The sequence below is a fragment of the Magallana gigas genome, chromosome 1, assembly GCF_963853765.1.
Source record: "Magallana gigas chromosome 1, xbMagGiga1.1, whole genome shotgun sequence".
Classification (NCBI taxonomy): Eukaryota; Metazoa; Mollusca; class Bivalvia; order Ostreida; family Ostreidae; genus Magallana; species Magallana gigas.
Window position 1 is genome coordinate 74,778,397 of NC_088853.1, and position 26,548 is coordinate 74,804,944.

Here is a 26,548-nt window from a genome sequence, read left to right on the forward strand (position 1 = left end):
TTTTTTTTGAGAGAGAAATATATAATATCTCTAAGTTTAAAGTAATTCTTACAAGATACATAGACTTAGTTAATCCCCCTAAAACCGTTCTTTACTTTTGAAGAAAATTGATCAGTCTGTAAAATGTAATTTGTGTTTAATTTGGTCAAAAATGTAAATACAGCTTTATTTTCCTTCTTTACCTCATTGTTATATGACAGTAACGACAATAACGTATGGCTCTTAGTTGTGTGTGTGTGTGTATTAAAGGAATAGGGTATCATTTTTGGATGTCTATCGGGATATAAATACGGGTTGGTCACGTGATCAAATCCCATAAAGGCCGAAGGTCTTTATGGTAGATTTGATCACGTATCAACCCGTTTTTATATCCCGAAAGACATCCAAAAATGATACCTTATTTTTTATATTTACATTTGTTGCAAATTATGACAATAACAATGCTCCATACTTTCTTTTTTGTGATGACCTAGAAAGCCTCTTCGATTAAGATGACGTAACAAAAAATAGTACAACAATGTTGCAAGGATTTGATTATCATGATTAATAAATATAACACTTCTTTTGACAAGAAAACAGAAAAGAAAATGCACTTGTACAATTGAAAAAAAAAAAAAGATTGAAGCTTGGCGGAATAGTACCACTTCTATTGAAGTCGCAGAGAGGTTGGGAATTTGAAAACAAAGCGATCGAAAAATGAGTTAAGTCTACTTGGGTTTTTTTTTAAGGGAAACTCAATCGCAGAATCAGATTCAAAAGCAATATGATTTTCCTCCGCATTATTTAGGAAAGCTATTTTAACTTCTAAGTTCTTTTACGGAACAAAATGGACTGAGAATAAAAGAACAAGGAGTTAAATTTGACCGTGATCCGGGAATGGACTATTAAACACGAAAGGTCTGTGATATCGCGTTTGCGATTTTGGTCAAGGCCTATAAAAAAGTCAGAAATAAATTTAACTGAATTAACTCCTTTGACAAATTGCGATTGTAATTATCAAGAACACCTCGTTTCGATGTCGATCCATAAACATTATTCTGTTTACAGGCCTTACCTGAATCAATTAGCCTATCTCCCGCAATTAATGTTATATTTTTTAGAAAATGAATGAATAAAACTTCGGATCACAAAATACAGATACGTTTATTTTTTTATGGCTAAATTATGTTTTCATTACGATATCTAATAGGTGTGTTTCAGCACAAGTCGGTTAGTTTGAGCACATAGAAAAAGTAATGACCTAGATTATTCATGCGCTACTTTGACCTCTTGACCCATAATGATGATATGCAGAAATAACAGCGGATTGCGCAAACAGTGTTATATAAGAGAAAACATTTACAAGTGTAATATATATATATATATATATATATATATATATATATATATATATATATATATATATATATATATATATATATATATATATATATATATATATATATATATATATTGGCTGCGTCGCAGAGTAATACATCGCATGTGCTATGAAAAATGAAAATAGTAGCTTTAATTATTGTTGTTTTAAAGTGTGCAAATTTAAAATAATATAAATATTATTAATAAGGAATCATTCTTTGAATATCATAAGGTGATAATTTCTGTCGGAGCGCTGTCAAATCTATCATAAAGCCCATCGGGCTTTATTGGATTTGGCCACGCCCCGACCAAAATTATCAACTAATAATACTCAAAGGATGAATAATTTTGTCCTTAAATAATCTCTCTTCAAACTAAAAATAATTTTTTAAAAATCAACATAAACACACATCATATGTGGCAGGTATCGCATTTTATACTGAAATAGCCTTAGAACATGCGTTACTGTGTTTGATCCACTTCTAAAGAACAGGGGCATACAAGGCGTTGTATATCCCCCACTCGGAGCAATGAGGACAAAAGAATTTCAATTCAAGTTAGAATATTAATTTTTGACTTGTATGCATTGTTTTTATTATAAATTTCACGACGGAAGTCAATATGGTGATTTCATTCTATAAACACGACAGGCATAAGTTTCCAAATTAAGCTGCACATCGCTTTTTGCCTAAATCTTGAACACTCACTGTTCTTAATAGCAAAAGTAGGTATGAATGGGTCCTGACTCCATCCTAAAAGTACTTTTATCTAAAGAATTAGTTTATATTGATTTTTTATTGATTTATTAAAGTGGAGTCTAGACCCATAATGGGTCAAATTGGTGATTTTCACCAAAAACGTTTTACTTTATTAAAAATTGTCAAGGAGTTAATTCATTCACACGTACTCTAATGTGTCAACTGTGATAAGCGGAGGCTCGTAGTCCATTATTCTCCATGGAGAAGGTGTTCGAATCCTATAGACGGCGTTTTATTTTTTATAATTCATTTGCCTTTAAGTATAACATGCTTTGATTTTTTATTGGATTATTATGAAAAAAATATCTAATACCGTTTTTATAATGACAACAATTACGTAATGTTCATAATCTGTACACATAATGTCGGATAAAAATAGCGCTAGCATTGATATATGATCATGATGTAATGCTTAGACAACATCGAATAAAACAAAGGAGATAAGTAGCAAGTGCATTTTTTATTGTATATCATGTATTTGTCAGAGAATGCATTTCTATATTATACATGTACATGTACTGATGTTCAAATTTCAAATATAAAGATTTTTTTATATGTTCATATTCCATTTCAAAATCCTGGGTACGGGGGATTTGTCAGGCCTTGTACGCTCTTGTCCTTTATCACAGGAAATCTAGCCCGAGATCAATATGACGTCACACTTTTAATCTATCACTTGATTACGTATCTCGACTCAATACGAACAATGGAAGCATGTAAAAAATTCTCCTGGGTCCCACCAAAGATTATGCACTACTCAAAACGTGTCTTCAAACTTGAAGGCATCGTTAATTACAAGTTTAATGTTAGCCATTTGTTGGCATAGCACCAAGTGAAAAACATTAGAGATCAATATGAGATGTAGACAAAAAAATCTTCATGAACCAGTAGGTAAAGTTCGTTCTTTTTCCTGCGCGCACTATTTCTTAGGGATATTTTTGCTTGCTGGCGCTGTGTGCCGGGGAGCTGTGCTCGCTATAAAAGAGCCAATGTAGCAGCATCAAGCGTGGAGTTTGATTTTCGCTTGTGACGTCACAATTTAAATGCGTTAGCGTTTGTGACGTCATAATTTAACTCATCTCTTAACATTTGAATATCCTTTCCGTGTTATGATGGCGTATCTGCGGTAGCTTTCCACAACATTTTACATGCTAAAGATATGTGGAATGTAAGATTATTTCTTTAACATTAACCAGAATTAAAGCTAGAAGCCATTTACCAAATTCTTCAAAGATCTTATAATACTTGGATAGAAAACTCATGTTTATTTTTTACGATTGAGAGCATGATGACGTTAATACAGATGTGAACTTCCGTACGCTTTGATCACTCATCTAGATGAAGTTCGCCTCCGATAACTAAAATGTTCTTGTACATAAAATTACACTATTGTCCAAATGCGTTGATCCAAAAACAATGGTTCACTTTAAAAGATGAAGTGCGCCTCATTAAATCATGTTCTAACTTTTTACCAAATATAGCTGTACTGTCTGAGTGTAAAAAGACAAAACGAAGAAAGTCCATACACTGTTTATTGAGTTTTATCTACATCATTTTTATATAGTAATACGTAGTATGTATTTCACCCGTAGATATAATACCAGTAAAAACATATTTTACAGTAAATCACATGTATAAACAAAATGAACGAAAAAGTGAACAGGCTCACATACCCCACTCCCCCCATAGTTTGACAGTGCTACATATATCGCATAGCCCCCTAACTCCGTCACTACCCTAACTTCACTTTCGGGAAACTCCTCGCCGTTTGAAATCAAGTACGATTATGACGTCATTTTTTACATGTCAAAAATCTTTAATCAAATGTCAACAATTTGTAACGGTTAAATTTAAAAATGTGTCAAAAAATAACAGAATTAAACCTTGTTCATTTTATGCACCTTTAATTGTGTGAAATCAGCTAAAACTTTTTCACGAGTGCACTAAAATATCAATATTTCTGGCATGCGGGCCCATTCGATCATTTACGGTGGTCAGCCATTTTTTGAGAGGTCAAGATGAAACATTTCACATGTAATACATTTTTGATTAAGGTAATTAATACATTTTTTTCAGTCCGCAATAGCCTTCATGCACTACTCTTGATGATGACGTCAAATCGCTAATGCCGATACTTTTGCCTTATATAGGGTATAGATATATCCGGTATATCGCTATTTAGAATATGCTACATTTCTAAAAATGTAATAAATAAATCATATAATAAGTAATATATTAATTAATGATTTAAGATATTTGAAATATGTAAGGACATAAATCAAACGGCATCCATACATTCTGAAAAAGCCATTGTGATTGTTGTTACATGGACCCATTTTTTATTCTGGCCTAGATACAAATGGAGTTTTAACTAAATTGTTAATGTGTCTTCATTCCCTGCCGTATCATAGAGCATGTGGGTGACGGAGTTAGGTTCATAAGATACAATAAGCATGCGTGATAAACGTCGTATTCAGAGGGCTTATTTGTATAAAAATAAAAATATTTTTGTTAATAATTTTAAAAATTATATTGTTTCAGATTATATTTAGTGATTGCAAATGATAAAAACCACAAAAAATAATTTACAGAGAAACGCGGGAGGTTGTCTGCTTATGGTGACGGAGTTTGGGTACTCGGGGATAATAAAATGGCAAGGTACACATAAAATACACATTAATTTGATAAAGAGAATAACTTCATCAGATAAAGACTTCCTGAAAATATGTACATCTATTCCTATGTGAACCACATCATTCTAAATTCTAAACGGACGAAATTCCCAGAAAATTTAGGACCCTGAATTTTTACGGTATTATGCACATCTACACTACGTGTCCAAAATACCTTGATCAATATAGCCCAGTTTACTATGTGCAAAAAATCCACCATTAATATACATATAGGTATATTTTCACAAAATAAATCATAAAAATAATATTAGGTTATAAACTTATGGTCGAATATGGATCACCCTTCTCACCCTTTAATCTCCAACCACATTGATTAAGACATTTATAAAATCAAATATTAACTGTTTCTCAATAAACTCTCCTGATATTCAATTAACTTTCATAGAAAACATGGCAGGGGTCAAAAACATAAATTACGGTTCTTAGGCGAAACTTTATCTAAAAAACATTGTGAAAAAGGGGAATAACTCTTTATTCGTTTCTAATTGAAGAATTCAAATTCGAGTTATTCCCCTTTGAATATGGTGTTAACGTATATACAAGATTTCTTATTTGCATAGTCAAAAAAAAATAAAAAATCACACATAAATCCAAATTTTAAGTGACAACTATGTCCAAGCACTAAATTACACCTGGGTTTTATAAGAAAATTCAAACGACCTAAATATGTAAAACAGAGAACATGTAAAATGAGAATATACTTAACCAATTCTAGGACAAGTAAAAAGCTATCAATGTGACAGCAAGCTGGGGTTTCTTTTATGTGCACATTAAACATAATCCATTTATCAACCCTGAATTGATAAAAATTACCTATCTAGAGAAATGGAGTATCCTAGATACAATAGAGTATCCTATATACAATGTAGTATCCTATATACAATGGATTATCCTATATACAATGGAGTAACACATATACAATGGTTTATGGAGTATCATATAACAATGGAGTATCCTATATATACAATGGAGTACCCTATATACAATGGAGTATCCTATATACAATGGAGTATCCTATATATACATTGGAGTATCCTATATACCATGGAGTATCCTATATACCATGGAGTATCCTATATACTATGGAGTATCCTATATATACAATGGAGTATCCTATATACCATGGAGTATCCTATATACCATGGAGTATCCTATATATAATGGAGTATCCTATATACCATGGAGTATCCTATATACCATAGAGTATCCTAGATACAATAGAGTATCCTAGATACAATGGAGTATCCTATATACAATGGAGCATCCTATATACAATGTAGTATACTATATACAATGGAGAAATTTTTACTGCTTTTAAATAGGAATAACGTGAATTCTACAGCGAACCGTACACGCATAGTTTTCGTGCATGTAACAATTTGTATTATTATACTTTCATGTTAAATACTGAAATCTGATTGTTGGTAATCCGTTCTATTACCCTCAGCGTGAGCAACACACTTGGGAACAGGTAACACAACGAATTGTTACATGCGCATAAATTATGCGCGTACGGTTCGCCGTAAAATTCACTTCATTTCTATTTAAAACAGTAAAATGTTCTTTAAAATTAAGACATTCAGTATAATAAAATAAATAGTGCCTGTTATGGAAGGGTAACTGTTGAAATTGACATCCCTCGACAACCATTGTCAACCTCCGCTTCGCGTCGGTTGACAATGGTTGTCTCGGGGTATCAAATTCAACAGTTACCATTCCAAACAGGCACTATTTATATAATGTTACCCGTTGCTAAGTGCGTTGCTAACGCTGAGGGTAATAAAACAGATTATGAACTGCGTCCTAGCCAATTAGATTTCAGTATTTAACATGAAAGTATAACAAAAATGTTTGCTACAGACAGAATGAGGGACAGACAGACACACAAGGGTAAAACAGTATACCCCCTCTCCTTTAGAGCGGGGGTATGATAACCATAAATGTTCAAATTGATAAAGATCTATCACAATTTTTAATCATTCAGGTGTTTTTTCCGTTTTTTTTTCATTAATAGTCAGTTAATTAAACTTCATATGTGTATATGTTTTATGTTTACAATAATCCATTTTAGTGAAGAGAAATTTGTATAACATTCCACACTCAGCGACAGACAGCCATGTTTTGATGATCACAAAGTGTGAAATAAACAGGAGTCAGTATTACAGTCCATGTGAATTATACACAGATCAATTTCAGCTGCAGATGTTGAACAAAGTGACAAACAACATGTGTGGTTTTGAGAGCAGACTAAATTTGTACAGAAACATTTACAACCTGTCAATACCCCAGCTATCTCCATTCTACGGCTGGTGTTGAGCTGGACATGGCGTCCCCATCAGGACGGGGTGTGTCTTCATCTACAAGTCAACAAGTCATTAATTAGCGGTTAATTATTTAATATCATACAGGTTATGCAATGATAGAGCTACATCTACAAATTATAAGTTTAAACTGATTACATTGACACTTGCTTTTATATTTATCTATTTAGTTAAACCAATTCAATTAACTTGTACCAAAATTACTTATTACCAATACATGCCTCATCATATTAATCACAATGACCATTTATTCTAATTAACTAAATACAATGACATGTGACTGTACATCTAATTAATGAAATAGATACAGCTAACCCTGTAACAATGAGCTGTTTATATTGACAAACAATCACACAGATAAACATGTCTTACATGTATCTTATTGACTGATAATTAACACGGACTGTGTGTCTTAGTTATCTATATCTAATTAATGTGAATGATTATGACTCAGACCTACCTGTCAGAGCGTCCTGTCTGGTGATATACCTGTATATAACCACCGTCTTGTTGGACGGTGATCCGACCCAGAGACAGTGAGTGTTGACATCATAACTAAGGCTCCGTGGTGAGAATATCCCTGATGGTCTTATCAGTAGATGTGACAGGAACTGACCGTCCCTGTCTAACATATGTACTGAGTCGGTTTCACCGTCACACACCAGGATGTGTGACAGCGCGTCAGTACAGATTCCACATGGTTGTAGTCCTGATCCTGATGGATGTCCTGTGTAGGAGAAACGATGTCTTCCTCCACGCTCTGTCACCACTACAGCATCAAACTCAGAAAAAACGTTACAGTCAGACACCACGACATCCCCATTGTTGTTCTCTGTTATATAGTTAGGATCACTATACAGTCCCAGTCCTGTGTTGTCGTTCTGTATGGTTTGTGTGAGTTGTCCACTCTGGTTGTACCGGGTTACCTTGCCCATGTTGCCTGTGCCTGTCCTATTGTTCCACATCCCGACCAGTAGATCCCCAGTGGACGGGGACCAGTACACACACTGTTGTCTCCATGTAAAGTCTGTTCTCTCTATAAATGTGGTGGTTGTTTTCATATCCTTTGACAGTTTGTTAATGTTATAATTACTACCTATATAAATCAGTTCACTCTCACTGTTCACTGTGTGTAATCCATTAGACAATGTATAAACACTATCTGAATGCTCCACACGATGTAGAGGGACACCTGTTGTGTCTGTCAAGATGATATTGTCTTCATCATCACTGACCCAGACCCGGTCTGATCTCACACAGGAAATGTGAAAACAACCACCAACACCTGTCACTGTGAGAGAGTGAAGTAACTTCGGGGGAGACATCAGTTTCAGCAGACACTGGTTTCCTTGCTGTGGTTTTTCTGTCCCTGTGGTTGGGATTTTACTCAGTGACTCCATCACATCAGCAGTGGCTGGATTCAGATCTACAAACATCAGACACAAACAGTCAGATGGAACTGATTGATTACAAACATCACATCTTGTATAATGATTGGTACAGCAATGTTTGTCTGTCACAATGAATCAGTTATCATTATCAATTAATAATAAACATATGTACATGTATTTAATTACGGTAATTCATTCATTTATTACTGAAAAACATACATATATCTGATGAGTCAATTATATAACAGACATGTAATGTATTTATATGTATGTGATGTTGATTGTTTATAAATAAATATGTACTTATATTATATTGACAAATGATAAAGATCACATTCTATATATGTCCGACTTGTGACTACATATTATATAATTTACAATGATAATGACTCAGACTTACCTGTCAGAGCGCCCTGTCTGGTGATATACCTGTATATAACCACCGTGTTGTTGTCCCCTGATCCGACCCAGAGACGGTGAGTGTTGACATCATAACTCAGGCCCCACGGTGAGAATATCCCTGATGGTCTTATCAGTAGATGTGACAGGAACTGACCGTCACTGTCTAACATCTGTACTGTTTTGGTTCTACCATCACACACCAGGATGTGTGACAGCGCGTCAGTACAGATTCCACGTGGCTGTAGTCCTGATCCTGATGGAGGTCCTGTGTAGGAGAAACGATGTCTTCCTCCACGCTCTGTCACCACTACAGCACCAGACTCATCGTCATAGTCAGACACCACGACATCCCCATTGTTGTTCTCTGTTATATAGTTAGGTTTTCTATACAGTCCCCGTCCTGTGTTGTCATTCTGTATGGTTTGTGTGAGTTGTCCACTCTGGTTGTACCGGGTTACCTTAGCTGTCTCTGTATCATTGTTATCCATCACGACCAGTAGATCCCCAAGGGACGGGGACCAGTACACACACCGTGGTTCCAATGTAGAGTCTGTTCTCTCTATAAATGTGGTGGTTGTTTTCATATCATTTGACAGTTTGTTGATGTTATAATTCCTATCTATATAAATCAGTTCACTCTCACTGTTCACTGTGTGTGAATCACTGACCCAGACCCGGTCTGATGTCACACAGGAAATGTGTAAACAACAATCAACACCTGTCAGTGTGAGATATTGATGGAACTCAGCACCAGACGTCAGTTTCAGCAGATACTGGTTTCCTACGCGTCGGTTTCCTCTCTCTGTGATTTGGATTGCACTCAGTGATTCCATCACATCCTCCTTGTTGAGTGACTCAGTCATGGAGAGCTGGCTGGTGTGGAGTGTAAGATGTATCTGGGGGAGGGCTGTCTTTATGAAGGAGAGGAATTGTAGTGCACTGAATGTGAATACTGGCTGTACATATCTGAGTTCATATTCCTGAAGGCTGACAATATGTCTGCTCATTTCTATCATCTGTTTTAAACATCTGTGTTTGAAATCAAAGTCACAAAACACATTTTTCATGAAATCTTTTCTCACTTTGTTAATGAGATGCTTCAGTGTCTGGGCCTTTGTTAACATCTCTGATTGATAGCGGGAGAATTCTGTGTGACAGGTTTTGAAATCAGTTTTGATTCGTGGCAGGAGAACAGGTCTGTAAAAGAGAGCCTCACTTCTGATGGTGTGAATGGTTCCTCTGTGTTGTTGTTGCTTTGTTTTATAGGCTGTTTGTATATCCATAATTTCGTGTTGTCCTTGGCCATAGAGAAAACTTCTGAATCGGTGCGATTGGTCCTCGGAACAAGAATCACACACAGGAACTTGACAAGCTTCACAGTACTTTATATAAACATGGCTAGGATGTCTCACACAGATCTCTTGTGTTGGGATGTAGTTGATTTTATCACGGTGTGACACAACATCATGGTCTATTGTTTGGAGATCTATTACATGGTTCTCTTTACACTGGGGACACAAATCACATGGACACGATACACAATGGTACTCTGTGTCCCCCGGTCACTTAGAACACTTATGTGCTCTATATGGGGAACTTGCTGTGTCCATGTCTACATCTTTGAATCACAAAATAAAAAGTTTTAGAATTATGTCAACCACATTCTCTCAAAAATATCTAATAATATAATTAATTTATAAAATATCATTATATATTTACATCATCCAGCGTCTTTGTCTGTGATAACACTACGTATCGGTTTTGTACTATATAACCCATAACACAAATGACGCCAAATTGAGGCGCCGGCGGGGTTTGCTTATTTATAATTAAAGATTTAATTGTACGATGGCTTAAAATTATATAAATATAAGTAATAAGGAATCATTCTTTGAATATTATGAGGTGATAATTTCGGTCGGGGCTTGATCAACGAAGGGCTTTATTGGATTTGATCACGCCCCGACCAAAATTATCACCTCATAATACTCAAAGAACGATTCCTTATTCCTTATATAATATCATTTTGTGTGTAGGAAATATATAAATTTAAACCAGCCTTTATTTTAAAATAATATTTTTTCATTCATAGATAAATTATGGTCTATTATCATCAGATAATAAAAACACTCGACCAGTAGATAATTTTCTTTGTTAAAACTTTGAAAAATTTCTTTTTGACATTTTCTGCTAAACATTGGTGACTTTCTCCCTCCCTCTTTTTTCTGTATCTGCTTCATACATTCAGTGCTAAGTATGGTCTCTCTCTCTCCCTCTTTCTCTCTCTCTCTCTGTGTCTAACATTCACTTTCTAACTTTCTCTCACTCTCTCCCTCTCTCTTTACAAAATATAAACTTTCTTTTTCTCTCTTTCTGTCTCTAATTCTCCTTCCTTTCCTGAGCAACATGTACTCTTGCTCTCTTTGTCTCACTATCTCTGACCTTCTTCATTCTCTCTCTCTCTCTCCCTCTCTCTCTAACATTCCCTGTTTAACATGTACTCTTGCTCTTTCTTTCTCTACCACTCTCTCTCTCTTTCTCTCTCTCCAAAATATGTACTTTCTCTTTGTTTCTCTTTCAGTTTTCTGATCAACATGTACTTTTTCTCTCTTTGTCTCATAATCTCTGACATTCTCCATTAATCTCTCTCTCTCTCTCTCTCTCTCTCTCTCTCTCTCTTTCTCTTTCTTTTAGATATTTACTATTATCAGACATTATCTGCCAAGGAAATACAAGTGCTCTTTCTTCCAGTCTTTCTCACATGTATGCCAGCTTTCTGTGTCTATTTCTCTCTCATTCAGATGTATGTTCTCTCTTTGCTCTCTCTCTCTCTCTCTCTACTTTCTATCATTTGTTTAACATGTACTCTTGCTCTTTTTCTCACACTTTCTTTCTCTCTCACTCTCTTTCTCTCTCTCTCTCTTTCTCTCTCTCTCTCTCTCCAAAATATGTACTTTCTCCTCTTTTTCATTCAATTTTCTAGAGAACATGTACTCTTGCTCTCTTTGCTCTCTCTATCTCTGACATTCTTAATTAAAGTCTCCCTCTCTCTCTCTCTCACTCTCTCTCTCTCTCATATCTACTATTTTCAGACATTCTCTGCCAAGGAAATATAAGTGCTCTTTATTCCAGTCTTCCCAACATGTATACCAGCTTTTGGGGTGTATTTCCCTCTCAACGAGATGTATGTACATACTATCTCTCTCTCCCTCTCTCTCACACTTTCTTTTTTTAAACATTTATTTACTCGGTTATTGCTGCTAAATATGCAAGCTTGCTCTTCTTTATCTTTCTTTCTCTCTTTCACTTTTTCTTACTTACATGTCCTCTCTCTCTCTTTCTTTCTTTCTCCCTTTCTTCCTCTGCTTATCGTGTACTCTTGCTACTCTCTTTTACTTCTTTGCTTCACCAGAACTTTTGCTTTTTCTCTTTTTCACTTTTTTAGCAACTTGTGTTCTTTATGTTTGCGCTCTCTCTCTCAAACTTTCTCTGTTTAAGATTTACTTTGCCTCTCCTTACTTTATTTCTCTGTGTTACACAACCATTATATCTCCATTCCTCTGCTAAATATGCACTTTTGTTTTTACTCTCTTTCTCTCTCTTCCTCTCTCATTCCCTTTTCTTCCAACATGTAAATGAACTCTTGCTCTGTCACACATGAACTCTCTCTCTCTCTTAAATCTGTACTTTACCTCTCTCTCTTGTTCACTGAGCAACATGCAATCTTGTTTTTACTATCTCCGGCATTCTTCATTAAACATTCTCTTGCACACTCTCTCTCTCTCTCTCTCTCTCTCTCTCTCTCTCTCTCTCTCTCTCTCTCTCTCTCTCTCTCTCTCTCTCTCTCTCTCTCTCTCTCTTCACTATTTTTACACCTTACTATCAAATATTATCAAATATATGTAAAATGAGAACTTTCCAAATCATATATGAGGTCATTTATATTAAATACTGGCTTATGACATATGATTGGCTATCCCTTTATCCTGGCTGATTGTTTGAATGTCCCCAGGAAGATGATTAAATATCCCGGCCCTGACATTACCACTAGGATATGTTATTCTTGTTTACAGATCAACCATCAAATGGGGATGGGGGCAATAGCTATATTGTCAGTTCCTTAGTAAGAAATTGATGCAGTCCTCGACCTAGGCCTTCGGGCAACAGATCTTACCCCAGGACTAACACAATGACTACTTCCTTCATATCCATTTAAAAGATGAGTACTATAATGTCTATGAATGACACACGACAACGAACTTGTGATAGCAATGGGTCTCCGAAATGACTCAGGTGACCTAAAATACAAAGTGTAGCTACACAAACATAGTGCTATTACATGAATGCTATATAGCTACACAAACATAGTGATATTACATGAATACTATATAGCTACACAAACATAGTGCTATTACATGAATACTATATAGCTACACAAACATAGTGATATTACATGAATACTATATAGCTACACAAACATAGTGTTATTACATGAATACTATATAGCTACACAAACATAGTGATATTACATGAATGCTATATAGCTACACAAACATAGTGATATTACATGAATACTATATAGCTACACAAACATAGTGCTATTACATGAATACTATATAGCTACACAAACATAGTGATATTACAAGAATACTATACCACATAAACTCTTTCTTTGCTCCATCAGTCCACTCTTTATTGATACACAAGGAACCTGTAAAGAGACCTCAAACTATCATACTGTTATTTTCTCAATACATGTTCAAGTTGCAAAACCTATTGTCTTTTTTTTAATGGTTTACTAGATTGATGTTGAGCAAAATCAATACCACATAAAAATGCTATGTTGAAGACAAGCTAATACAGTGAAGATGAGTTAATACAGTGAAGTCTCCGATTCCCGGTCGTCTCTGATTCCCAGTCACTTCTATAAGTTTCATGTCACACTGTAATGAAGCAGAAACAACTTTATAAATACACTGATCACTAACAATGGGCCTTTCTGTATTTGATCAGCATAAAATATTTGAAGGTAAACATTTACTGTCCAAGAAACGAATTCGGAATCAACATGATCAAGCGCTTTTGAGATGGAGATTTTCACACATCTTTGACATACTACTTTCACTATTTAGCGGTTGATGTAAAAGTTATGGTCGATTTTTAATAGCTGAAAAATATTGCACATGCATTCACTTATATGTCAACAATTGTTCATATTAATAAGTGCTGGATTAAATTTACAATTATTAATTAATCAAACTGAAGTTGTCAAATTGCAGTGTACAATTAGCCCCCCCCCCCCCTAATTTTCCCCTTCCTTTGTACAAGGATTAAATTCTTATATGAACTTGACCCTCGACATTTGAACTTGAAATTTAATATTTTTTCTTGAAGAACTCCTAACAAAGTGTTAACCGTTTATCAGATTTTTTAAGAAAGTCTGAAACTCTGCCTGCCATTTGACTCCAGACCGCGTTTTAGACTACGCCTCTGAATAAAAATTCCAGCTCCAGTTAAACTCTGTAGAACTTGGCGAAAATTCATGGGATTGTTTCTCACACCTAAATCTAATTGCCTTCCAAATTTGAAACGAAATGAACAATATTAAAGAAAGTTATCCACTCCAAAGGCATCAAACCATCGTCCAGAGCAACGAAATTTCAACGCTTCGATATTTGTATCTAATAAATTCAAGCTCAAATTTCACTAAAATTTGTGTTTACATTTCTATTAGCTCCCTGTGAAGACTTGTGTTGAAATTCTACGAAAGATAACTCTTCCTTCCCAGACTTCGATTTTATATGAATTTAGTTTACATTTTCTTTCAGTTTGTTTATTTACCAACTTGGCAGAAATACAAGACTGGCCTTAATTCAGTTAAGATCTTCCATACTTGTAATCCACAAATGCATGACAGTTAATAGATTTCTAAGCACATGCATTTCAAATCAACAGGAGAATGTGCATCAGTTAAGCCGACGTGACATTCCACACCTTCAAATACCCGCTGGTGACCAGAGTTTGATCTGGCTTGTTTTTTTCTAAGTCAACACTATACGGCCACATTGTTTACAAACAGCACTGATTTTATTAATAAACTGATGAACAAATGCTGTTCTCTCAACCAATAACTAGGCGCCTATCTATTCTTCAGGTTTCACAACATTGGGTATTAACTTCAGATGGACGGAAGAAAAAAAGGCACTATTTCTATAATAGTGAAGTTTATATAACAACATTTATTGCACGATCATGTTACAATTATGGATTAATCTTCAGCTTGGGACAGATATGTTATCAAAATAACGGTTTTTATAATTATACCAAGAATAAACCTTTCAGTCAAAATGAAATTCTTGAAATTACTTTGAGTACTTGGATGAAAATTTTATTTTGTAATTTGTTGTTGACTTGTCTCTAGTAACATCTCACTATAGTGAATCCAAAAGCAGATTGGTTTGTCAGTTATTTGGTTCGCCCCAATGAATAATTGTCTTGTTCTTGTACATAAATTTACTGTATCATATTCTTCTTTTTTGTACCAAATATTACAGTACTGTCTTACTAAGAAAAAGTACAAAACTATGAATAAATATCACATTTATTGAGTTCTATCTACAGCTTGCTACAACTCACCAACAATCATTTGTATATAAGAATTACGTATTTCATGGTAAGGGCAAATACAAAGAAAAAATTAAATTTTTGAAGAAAAAAATCAGTACACTTTAACTTAGTTACAATATTATTCAAAAACTATTTACATAAACACGAGTTTTCTATTTACATGATCAATATAAAGAAATGTGCTAAATCCACCAATAATACTCTTATTAAGGGCATTTTTTAAAATCTTATAATTATATTTACTGATATTCAATTAACTTTCAGAGAAAAACATGTCAGGGGTCAACAACCAGTTCTAGGTGAAACTATCTAAAAAATATTACAAAAGGGGGAATAACTCTTTATTAGTTTGTAATTGAAGAACTCGAATTTGAGTTACTCCCCTTTGAATATGATGTTTAATCAATAAACAAAATGTATTCTTTGCAAATAGGAAAAATAACAAATCATCAGATATAAGCCCCAATTTTAAGTAACATCTGTTTCCCATCACTAAATTACTGGGTATTATAAAAGCATTCAAAAGAATTAAACACATACTGTCAGATGAGAATTTACTACACTCATACTAAGATATAATTGATAAGCCATGTAAGGGAGTATAAAAACTAATTACTGTAGAGTGTATGTACACATAAATAATCAAAATATAAATCCAAGTTATATACACATCTCTGATATATGTACAATTGATCTACAAGAAAACAACTACCTATCTTAAAAACTGTATGAAGAGTTATGAAGAGTTATCCGTACAATGGGGGTACCCTATATGCAATATTCTGCGTAAAATTGACCAAGTTCAACAGCTGGTATTTTTTTATATAAATATACAACAACAAAAAATCAAAGTTTTATGCACATCTCTTATATGTACAATTGATCTGCAGTACATTAGGGGTACCCTTCTCGCAGCTGCCCGCCGGCGTGCCCCTTTCACCATTTCAATAACTGGATTTCTCCTTTGGAAAACTCGGTTCAAACAATTGATATCAATGTAAAATGACAAATTACTATTCTAAACACATAACATACTTTGAAATAAAAATGATAAGACAGAATAATAAGTAATTACTGTATAGTTCAAGTACACTGAACACAGGTTCAAATAATAGCGCGTTATTTAAAACAAGTCCAGATATCGGTCACTCATCGGATAATCCAGTTATATTCAATTTACATTCTTTTTATTGTAGCAATGTTTCACATCAAATATGGTAACAATTGGCCGTGTAGTTTTCAAGAAGAAGTTCAAAATGTAAAATTGTAAAGAAAAGACGTATGACACACACCACACGATGACAGATAAAGACCAATTGTAATAGGTGACATGAGTGACTCGGGTCAGTGCGTACTTGAAGATAATGACGTCACATTGCAGTGAGTGGTCTACGTAGCCAATGTCTGTTTTCTGCCTTCCTCTGTAAGGATTTTAAGGAAGGTGTTCTATTTTCTCCCCTCCTGGTCAGGTAAAATTGGAACATCTACAAGAAACATAATAAACTAATGAATGATTTAGTTAATGATGAACACCAACATGATATTACTCAGATATCTGTGAGCCAATGCCCACTAGTAATACCCCCACTCTGATGTAAATATACAAAATAAACAAAGTTAACTTTGAAAGGAAGTTGAAGTCCGATTGGTACAAAAATAGATCCCAGCGTATGACAAAAATAGAGATCCAAATGTATGGCATGCCTAAACAAAGAATGTGTTAAAATTTCAAGCATATGCGATCAATAGTTGCTGAGAAATTCTTTACAACAATTGGTACAAAAATAGATCCGAGCGTGTGGCATGCCAAGACAAAGAATGTGTTAAACTTTCAAGCATATAATATGCAATCAATAGTTGCTGAAATATTCTTTACGAAAATTTGTTTGAAAATTTAGGCAAAAAATAAACAAAAGTTAAAATTTGAAAGGTACAAACATATATTCCAACGTATGGCATGCCTAAACAAAGAGTGTATTGAAGTTTTAAGCACGGGCAACGATAAGTTGTTGAGAAAAATGCGACAGAATTTTTTCTTACAGACAGATAGACGGATGTACAAAAGGGCGGACAGACAGACAGACACACAAGGGTAAAACAGTACACCCCCTCTCCTTCAGAGCGGGGGTATGATAACCAAAAATGTTCAAATTGAAAAAGATCTATTACAATTTTAATCATTCATTTTTTTTTACATCCAGTTTTTGTAGACTTCATATAAATATTTATTTTATGTTGATGATAATTCATTTTAAGCAAAGCAAAATGTGTATAACATTCCACACTCAGCAACAGACAGCCATGTTTGGATGATCACAAAGTGTGAAATAAACAGGAGTCAGTATTACAGTCAATGTGAATTATACACAGCTCAATTTCAGCTGCAGATGTTGAACAAAGTGACAAACAAAATGTATGGTTTTGAGAGCAGACTAGATTTGTACAGAAACATTTACAACCTGTCAATATCCCAGCTATCTCCATTCTACGGCTGGTGTTGAGCTGAACATGGCGTCCCCATCACGACGGGGTCTGTGTTCATCTACAACAAGTCATTAATTAGCTGTTAATTAATTAATATCATACATTGTATGCAATGATAGAGCTACATCTACAAATTAAAAGTGTAAACTGATAACATTGACACATGCTTTAATATTTATCTATTTAATTAAACCAATTTAATTAACTTGTAACAAAATAACTAATTACAATTACATGCCTCATCATATTAATTACAATGACCATTTATTCTAATTAACTAAATACAATTAAATATAACTGTACATTTACTTATTGACATTGATACAACTAACCCTGTAACAATGAGCTGTTTATACTGACAAACAATCACACAGATAAACATGTCTTACATGTATCTTATTGACTGATAATTAACACGGACTGTGTGTCTTAGTTATCTATATCTAATTAATGTGAATGATTATGACTCAGACTTACCTGTCAGAGCGTCCTGTCTGGTGATATACCTGTATATAACCACCGTCTTGTTGTTCCCTAATCCGACCCAGAGACGGTGAGTGTTGACATCATAACTCAGGCTCCGTGGTGAGAATATCTCCGATGGTCTTATCAGTGACAGGAACTGACCGTCCTCGTCTATCATCTGTACTGTGTCGGTTACCCAATCACACACCAGGATGTGTGACAGCGCGTCAGTACAGATTCCACGTGGATCTAGTCCTGATCCTGATGGATGTCCTGTGTAGGAGAAACGATGTCTTCCTCCACGCTCTGTCACCACTACAGCACTAGAGTCAGACACCACGACATCCCCATTGTTGTTCTCTGTTATATAGTAAGGTTTTCCATACAGTCCCAGTCCTGTGGTGTCGTTCTGTATGGTTTGTGTGAGTTGTCCACTCTGGTTGTACCGGGTTACCTTGCCTGTTATTGTATCATCGTTATCCATCCCGACCAGTAGATCCCCAGTGGACGGGGACCAGTACACACACCATGGTCTCCATGTAGAGTCTGTTCTCTCTATAAATGTGGTGGTTGTTTTCATATCCTTTGAAAGTTTGTTGATGTTATATTTCCTATCTATATAAATCAGTTCACTCTCACTGTTCACTGTGTGTAATCCTCCATTATAATCACGACATGAATCCTCCACACGATGTAGAGGGACACCTGTTGTGTCTGTCAACATGAGATTGTCATATCTATCACTGACCCAGACCCGGTCTGATGTCACACAGGAAATGTGACAACAACCATCAACATCTGTCACTGTGAGAGAGTGAAGTAACTTGGGGGGAGACATCAGTTTCAGCAGACACTGGTTTCCTTGCTGTGGTTTTTCTGTTCCTGTGGTTGGGATTTCACTCAGTGACTCCATCACATCAGCAGTGGCTTGATTCAGATCTACAAACATCAGACACAAACAGTCAGATGGAACAGATTGATTACAAACATCACATCTTGTATAATGATTGGTACAGCAATTTTTGTCTGTTATAATGTATCAATTATCATTATCAATTAATAATGAACATATAAACATGTATCTAATTAATTCATTCATTTATTACTGAAGAACATACACATATATGTGATGAGTCAATTATTTAACAGACATGTAATGTATTTATACTTGAGTATGTGATGTTGATTGTTTATAAATAAATATGTACTAACATTATATTGACAAATGATAAAGACCACATCCTATATATGTCTGACTTGTAACTACATATTATATAATTTACAATGATAATGACTCAGACTTACCTGTCAGAGCGTCCTGTCTGGTGATATACCTGTATATAACCAATGTGTTGTTGACCTCTGATCCGACCCAGAGACGGTGAGTGTTGACATCATAACTCAGGCCCCATGGTGATAATATCCCTGATGGTCTTATCAGTAGATGTGACAGGAACTGACCGTCCCTGTCTAACATCTGTACTGTGTGGGTTCTACCATCACACACCAGGATGTGTGACAGCGCGTCAGTACAGATTCCACGTGGCTCTAGTTCTGATCCTGATGGATGTCCTGTGTAGGAGAAACGATGTCTTCCTCCACGCTCTGTCACCACTACACCACTAAACCAGTCAGACACCACGACATCCCCATTGTTGTTCTCTGTTATATAGAGAGGTCTACTATACAGTCCCCATCCTGTGTTGTGGTACTGTATGGTTTGTGTGGGTTGTCCACTCTGGTTGTACCGGGTTACCTTGCCTGTTATTGTATCATCGTTATCCATCCCGACCAGTAGATCCCCAGTGGACGGGGACCAGTACACACACCGTGGTCTCCATGTAGAGTCTGTTCTCTCTATAAATGTGGTGGTTGTTTTCATATCCTTTGACAGTTTGTTGATGTTATAATTCCTATCTATATAAATCAGTTCACTCTCACTGTTCACTGTGTGTAATCCACTATCACCAATCCATGAATCCTCCACACGATGTAGACGGACACCTGTTGTGTCTGTCAACATGAGATTGTCATCATTAGCACTGACCCAGACCCGGTCTGATGTCACACAGGAAATGTGATAACAACAATCAACACCTGTCACTGTGAGAGATTGATGGAACTCAGCACCAGACGTCAGTTTCAGCAGACACTGGTTTCCTACGCGTCGGTTTCCTCTCTCTGTGATTTGGATTGCACTCAGTGACTCCATCACATCCTCCTTGTTGAGTGACTCAGTCATGGAGAGCTGGCTGGTGTGGAGTGTAAGATGTATCTGGGGGAGGGCTGTCTTTATGGAGGAGAGGAATTGTAGTGCACTGAATGTGAATTCTGGCTGTACATATCTGAGTTCATATTCCTGAAGGCTGACAATATGTCTGCTCATTTCTATCATCTGTTTTAAACATCTGTGTTTGAAATCAAAGTCACAAAACACATTTTTCATGAAATCTTTTCTCACTTTGTTAATGAGATTCTTCAGTGTCTGGGCCTTTGTTAACATCTCTGATTGATAGAGGGAGAATTCTGTGTGACAGGTTTTGAAATCAGTTTTGATTTGTGGCAGGAGAACAGGTCTGTAAAAGAGAGCCTCACTTCTGATGGTGTGAATGGTTCCTCTGTGTTGTTGTTGCTTTGTTTTATAGGCTATTTGTATATCCATAATTTCGTGGTGTCCTTGGCCATAGAGAAAACTTTTGAATCTGTGCGATTGGTCGTCGGAACAAGAATCACACACAGGAACTTGACAAGGTTCACAGTACTTTATATAAACATGGCTAGGATGTCTCACACAGATCTCTTGTGTTGGGATGTAGTTGATTTTATCACGGTGTGACACAACATCATGGTCTATTGTTTGGAGATCTTTTACATGGTTCTCTTTACACTGGGGACACAGATCACATGGACACGATACACAATGGTACTCTGTGTCCCCCGGACACTTAGAACACTTATGTGTACTGTATGTGGAGCTTGCTGTGTACATGTCTATATCTTTGAATCACAACCTGTTAAATAAAAATAAAGTGTTTTAGAATTATGTCAACCACATTCGTTCAAAATTATTTTATAATTAATTCATATAATATCATTTTGAGTAAAAGGAATATATCAATTTAAACCAGACTTTATTTTGAAATAACAATATATGTTGATTCATACATAACTAATGGTCTAATATCATCAGATAATCAAAACACTTGACCAGAAGATAATTTTTTTTTTGTTAAAACTTTAAAAAAATTCTTTTTGACATTTTCTGCTAAACATTGGTGACTTTCTCCCTCTCTCTTGTTTCTCTATCTGTATCATACTTTCACTGCTAAAAATATATCTCCCTCTTTCTCCCTCTCTCTCTTTCTATAAATTCACTTTTTAACTTTCTCTCACTCTCTCCCCCTCTCTCTCTACAAAATATGTACTTTCTGTCTCTTTCTGTCTCTATTTCTCCTTCCTGATCAACATGTACTCTTGGTCTCTTTGTCTCACTATCTCTGACCTTATTCATTAAACATTCTCTCTCTCTATCTCTCTCTCTGTAACATTCACTGTATAACATTACTCTTACTCTCATACTCTCTCTCTCTCTTTTTCTCTCTCCAAAATATGTCATTTTTTTTTCTCTTTCTTTCTATTTGATTCTCTGATATTCTTCTTTGATCTCTCTCTCTCTCTCTCTCTCTTTAATATGTACTTTCTCTTTCTTTCTCTATCTCTCTCTCCTTAATAGGTACTTTCTCTTTCTATCTCTCTCTCAATCCACTTTCTGATCAACATGTACTCTTGCTCTCTTAGTCTCTCTATCTCTCTATCTCTGACATTCTTCATTAAACATTCTCTCTCTCTCTCTCTCTTTCTCTCTCTGTGTAACATTCACTGTTTAACATGTAATCTTGCTTTTCTACCACTCTATCACTATCTCTCTCCAAAATATGTACTTTCTCTTTCTCTCTTTTTCCTCTAATGCCCTTTCCTGAACAACATGTATATTGCTCTCTGTGTCTTACTATCTCTGACATTCTTCATTAAGCTATCTCTCTCTCTCTCTCTCTCTCTCTCTCTCTCTCTCCATAATAGGTACTTTCTCTTGGTTTCTCTTTCTATCTCTCTTTTAGTTTTCTGATCAACATGTACTTTTTCTCTCTTTGTCTCTCTATCTCTGACATTCTTCATCAATATCTCTCTCTCTCTATCTCTCTATCTCTCTCTCTCTCTCTCTCTCAGATATTTAGTATTTTCAGACATTCTCAAGGAAATACACATGCTCTTTCTCCCAGTCCTACCCACATATATACCAGCTTTCTGTGTCTATTTCTCTATCATACAGATGTATGTTCACCCTCTCTCACTCTATCTCTCTCTCTCTCTCTATCATTTGTTTAACATGTACTCTTGCTCTTTTTCTCCCACTCTCTGACTCTCTCTCCAAATTATGTACTTTCTCCCTCTCTCTTTCATTCACTTTTCTAGCGAACATGTACTTTTGCTCTCTTTGCTCTCTCTATCTCTGTTATTCTTCATTAAACATATCTTTCTCTCTCTCTCTCAAATGTTTACTATTTTCAGACATTCTCTGTTAAGGAAATAGAAGTGCTCTTTATTCCAGTCTTTCCAACATGTATTCCCCGCCTTTGGGGTATTATTTCCCTCTCAATGAGACGTATGTACATACTATCTATCTCTCTCTCTCTCTCTCTGATTTTTTCTGCTAAAATATATACTCTGTTTTCTTTGTTCCTTTCTCCAACATAACCATGACTTAGTTTTAGGTCTGTTTTAGAAAAGTAGGCTTACCCAAAATTTGCATTTTGTCTGATCCTATTGTAACTTTTTTGTGGAATGTGACACTATCTAAACTGAGCTCTTATTTACAATGGATAATTTATAAACTACATGTAAAATGCAGTTTTGTCTTTACCCCAGGTAGAGAACAGACTTTAACTGTTTGTCTAACTAATATGAATCTCTCTCTCTCTCTCTCTCTCTCTCTCTCTCTCTCTCTCTCTCCTCTCTCTCTCTCTCTCTCTCTCTCTCTCTCTCTCTCTCTCTCTCTCTCTCTCTCTCTCTCAGCTAAACTCTTGTACTCTTGCTGCTTTTACTTTTTTAATATATGTAAAATGGGAACTTTCCAAATATGAGGTTATTTATATTAACTACTGGCCTATGATATATTATCGGCTATCCCCCTCACCCTGGCTGATTGTTTAAATCTCTCCCAAGAAGATAATTAAACAATATCCCAGCCCTGACATTACCACTAGGATATGTTACTCTTTTTTACAGATCAACCATCAAATGGGGGATGAGGGCAATAGTTATATTGTCAGTTCCTTGGTAAGAAATTGATGCAGTCCTCGACCTAGGCCTTTGGGCAACAGATCTTACCCCAGGACTAACACAATGACTACTGCCCTCATTCCCATTTAAAAGATGAATACTATAATGTCTATGAATGACACACGACAACGAACTTGTGATAGCAATGGGTCTCCTGAATGACTCAGGTGACCTAAAATTACAAAGTATAGCTACACAAACATAGTGATTTTACAGGAATATTAAACATAGTGATTTTACAGGAATACTATATAGCTACACAAACATAGTGATATTACATGAATACTATACCACATAAACTCTTTCTTTGCTCCATCAGTCCACTCTTTATTGATACACAAGGAACCTGTAAAGAGACCTCAAACTATTATACTGTTATTTTCTTAATATATGTTCAAGTTTCAAAACCTATTGTCTTTTTTAATAAGTTTACGAGATTGATGCAGAGCAAAATCAATATACATCTAAAATGCTATGTTAAAGACAAGCTAATACTTTGAAGATGAGTTAATAAAGTGAAGTCTCCGATTTCCGGTCAATCCTTTTTTTTTGGCCTTATTGCCGTAGCAACGGATGTCAATTTTCATAAGAAAGTATATATAGCATGGACATTGATATGGATGTAAAAATTGCCATAGCAACGGATGTCAATTTTCATAAGAAAGTATATATAGCATGGACATTGATATGGATGTAAAAATTGAACAGTTTCCCATTTCAGCATATTGAAAAATCACAAAAAACTGATTTCAAAATTTTGTTACAGTTTCAATGGTAACATTTTAAAAGTATTGGTTTCTCCATCAATTTTCTGATATAATTAAATAATTGAAAATAGGACAAAGGCTGTTTTATGTCTTTGATAGTTTACATTAGTGGGCAAAACCTTCTAATATGGCTTCAAAGAAGGTAGGTTTTGCTATTGTTCCATCTTAGGCCTTGATTACTATGGCAACGGTTTACCCTCTGTGAAAAAAATGAGCAGGTACTCCAAATAACTAGTACTGGAATTTTTCTATGTCCAAGAGCCTTCCTCTGTCAAAAATTGCTCTTTTGTACCCAATATCGAACATGACCTAGATATTATCATGATAAACATGTATACTAAATTTAATTAATGCCCCCCCCCCCCTCCCTTGGAAACATCCACAAAGAAAATGAACGGAAACTACAAAAAAAGGGAATGTTTCTATGTCCAAGGGCCATAACTCTGTCCAAAATGGCTTGATCGTACCCAATATCAAACTTGAACTAGATATTATCATGATAAACCTGTATACTAAATTTCATTTCAATGTATATAAATCATCCTCTGTGAAGAAAATGAGCGAAAACTGCAAATAACGGGAATTTTTCTAAGTCCAAGGGCCATAACTCTGTTGAAAACTGTTCAATCGTACTTAATAGCTAATTTGACCTAGATATTATCATACAGTCATTTCATGCATATCTTTTACAATTTTATGCTATGCTATGGTATGCGATTTTAATGATATGCGATGCGATTTGTATGCTATGCTATGAGATTTGTATGCTATGATAAAAGAAATTGAAATGAAGGGCTTAATGATATGGTATGCTATGCTATGCTACGAGATTTGAACAAAAATTCCTCCATACACAGAAGAGTTCTACACATTTCGAAGTAAAATAATTAGAAGCAAAAGTATACCACAAATCTATTATGTGAACATTCATTTTTTTAAATAAAAACATTGAAAACCGAGTTAAAATAATGTTGTATGCTATGCTATGGTATGGTATGGTATGACGAATGCGATTCTATGAGATTGTATGCTATGGTATGAGATTCTAATGCTATGCTTTGAGATTTTAAAGCTATGCTATGAGATTTCAATGATATGCTATGCTATGGTGTATGTTGTAAAAGATATGCTTGAACCGACTGTAATAAACCGGTATACCAAATTTCATTTCAATATGTTCATCCTCTGCAAAGAAAATGAGCAGAAACTACAAACAAGAGGCCCATGGGCCACATTGCTCACCTGAGCAACAATCAACATAAAATCAGCTTTACAGAGTAATATACATGAGAAATTATGAACAATGTAGTCTAACAGAACCTGTATTTAAAAAAAAAATTATTTTTCCCTGGATATTCTGTTCATCATTTATCCCTTTTTGTCACAGTAATGACAGTATAGTCATTTTACATATTGAGCATTACAGTTCTCAAGAAAATCTAATTCAAATGGGATATAAACCTACATCAAACTTGTGAAGCCCAAGAATTGTCCAGAAGCCAAAGTCTAAACAATTTTAAACTAGAACTGTCCTAATGGGACTAATACCCCCGCAAGGCTAATTTCAAATAGGACAAATAATTAAGGTAGCTCTATACACCCACAGTTTATTCCAAATTTCAATAGAAGACCACAAAACTTAAACTTATCAAATATTAAAATGATAATAGGGTTACTATAAGTATTTTCAAAGAATTTTTTAATGTTTTTTCGTGTTTTTGTAAAATATTTTTTAAAAAGACAGCTATTAACAAATTGAGAGAAATTTGTTTGTCATATGATGGATATTTCCTTCGGACACATAAAAAAATTATTACACTTCTTAACATTCAAAAATGTTATTATTGCATTTTTTATTAGTATTTCCCCAAAACATAATTTTTTATATTTTCTTACTCTGTTGACAAATCATCTGAAAAAGTTGCTTGATGTTGTAAGAAA

At 35.0% G+C, this 26,548-nt stretch overlaps 2 protein-coding genes across 10 annotated transcripts in view; one reads left to right on the plus strand and one right to left on the minus strand.

Annotated features, from left to right (window-relative positions):
* LOC117687479 (uncharacterized) overlaps window positions 1-26,548 on the plus strand; it is a 307,604-nt gene that overhangs the window by 125,626 nt on the left and 155,430 nt on the right. The gene's annotated exons all lie outside the window — the stretch shown is intronic.
* Window positions 7,100-26,548, minus strand: part of LOC109618161 (uncharacterized) — a 451,180-nt gene continuing 431,731 nt past the window's right edge. The window contains exons 11-13 of the mRNA XM_066087820.1: window positions 18,513-19,439; window positions 7,592-8,557; window positions 7,100-7,167 (exon numbers count right to left, since the gene is read on the minus strand). Coding sequence (XP_065943892.1) covers window positions 7,100-7,167; window positions 7,592-8,557; window positions 18,513-19,439 — 1,961 coding nt within the window. The remainder of the gene's footprint in view (window positions 7,168-7,591; window positions 8,558-18,512; window positions 19,440-26,548) is intronic.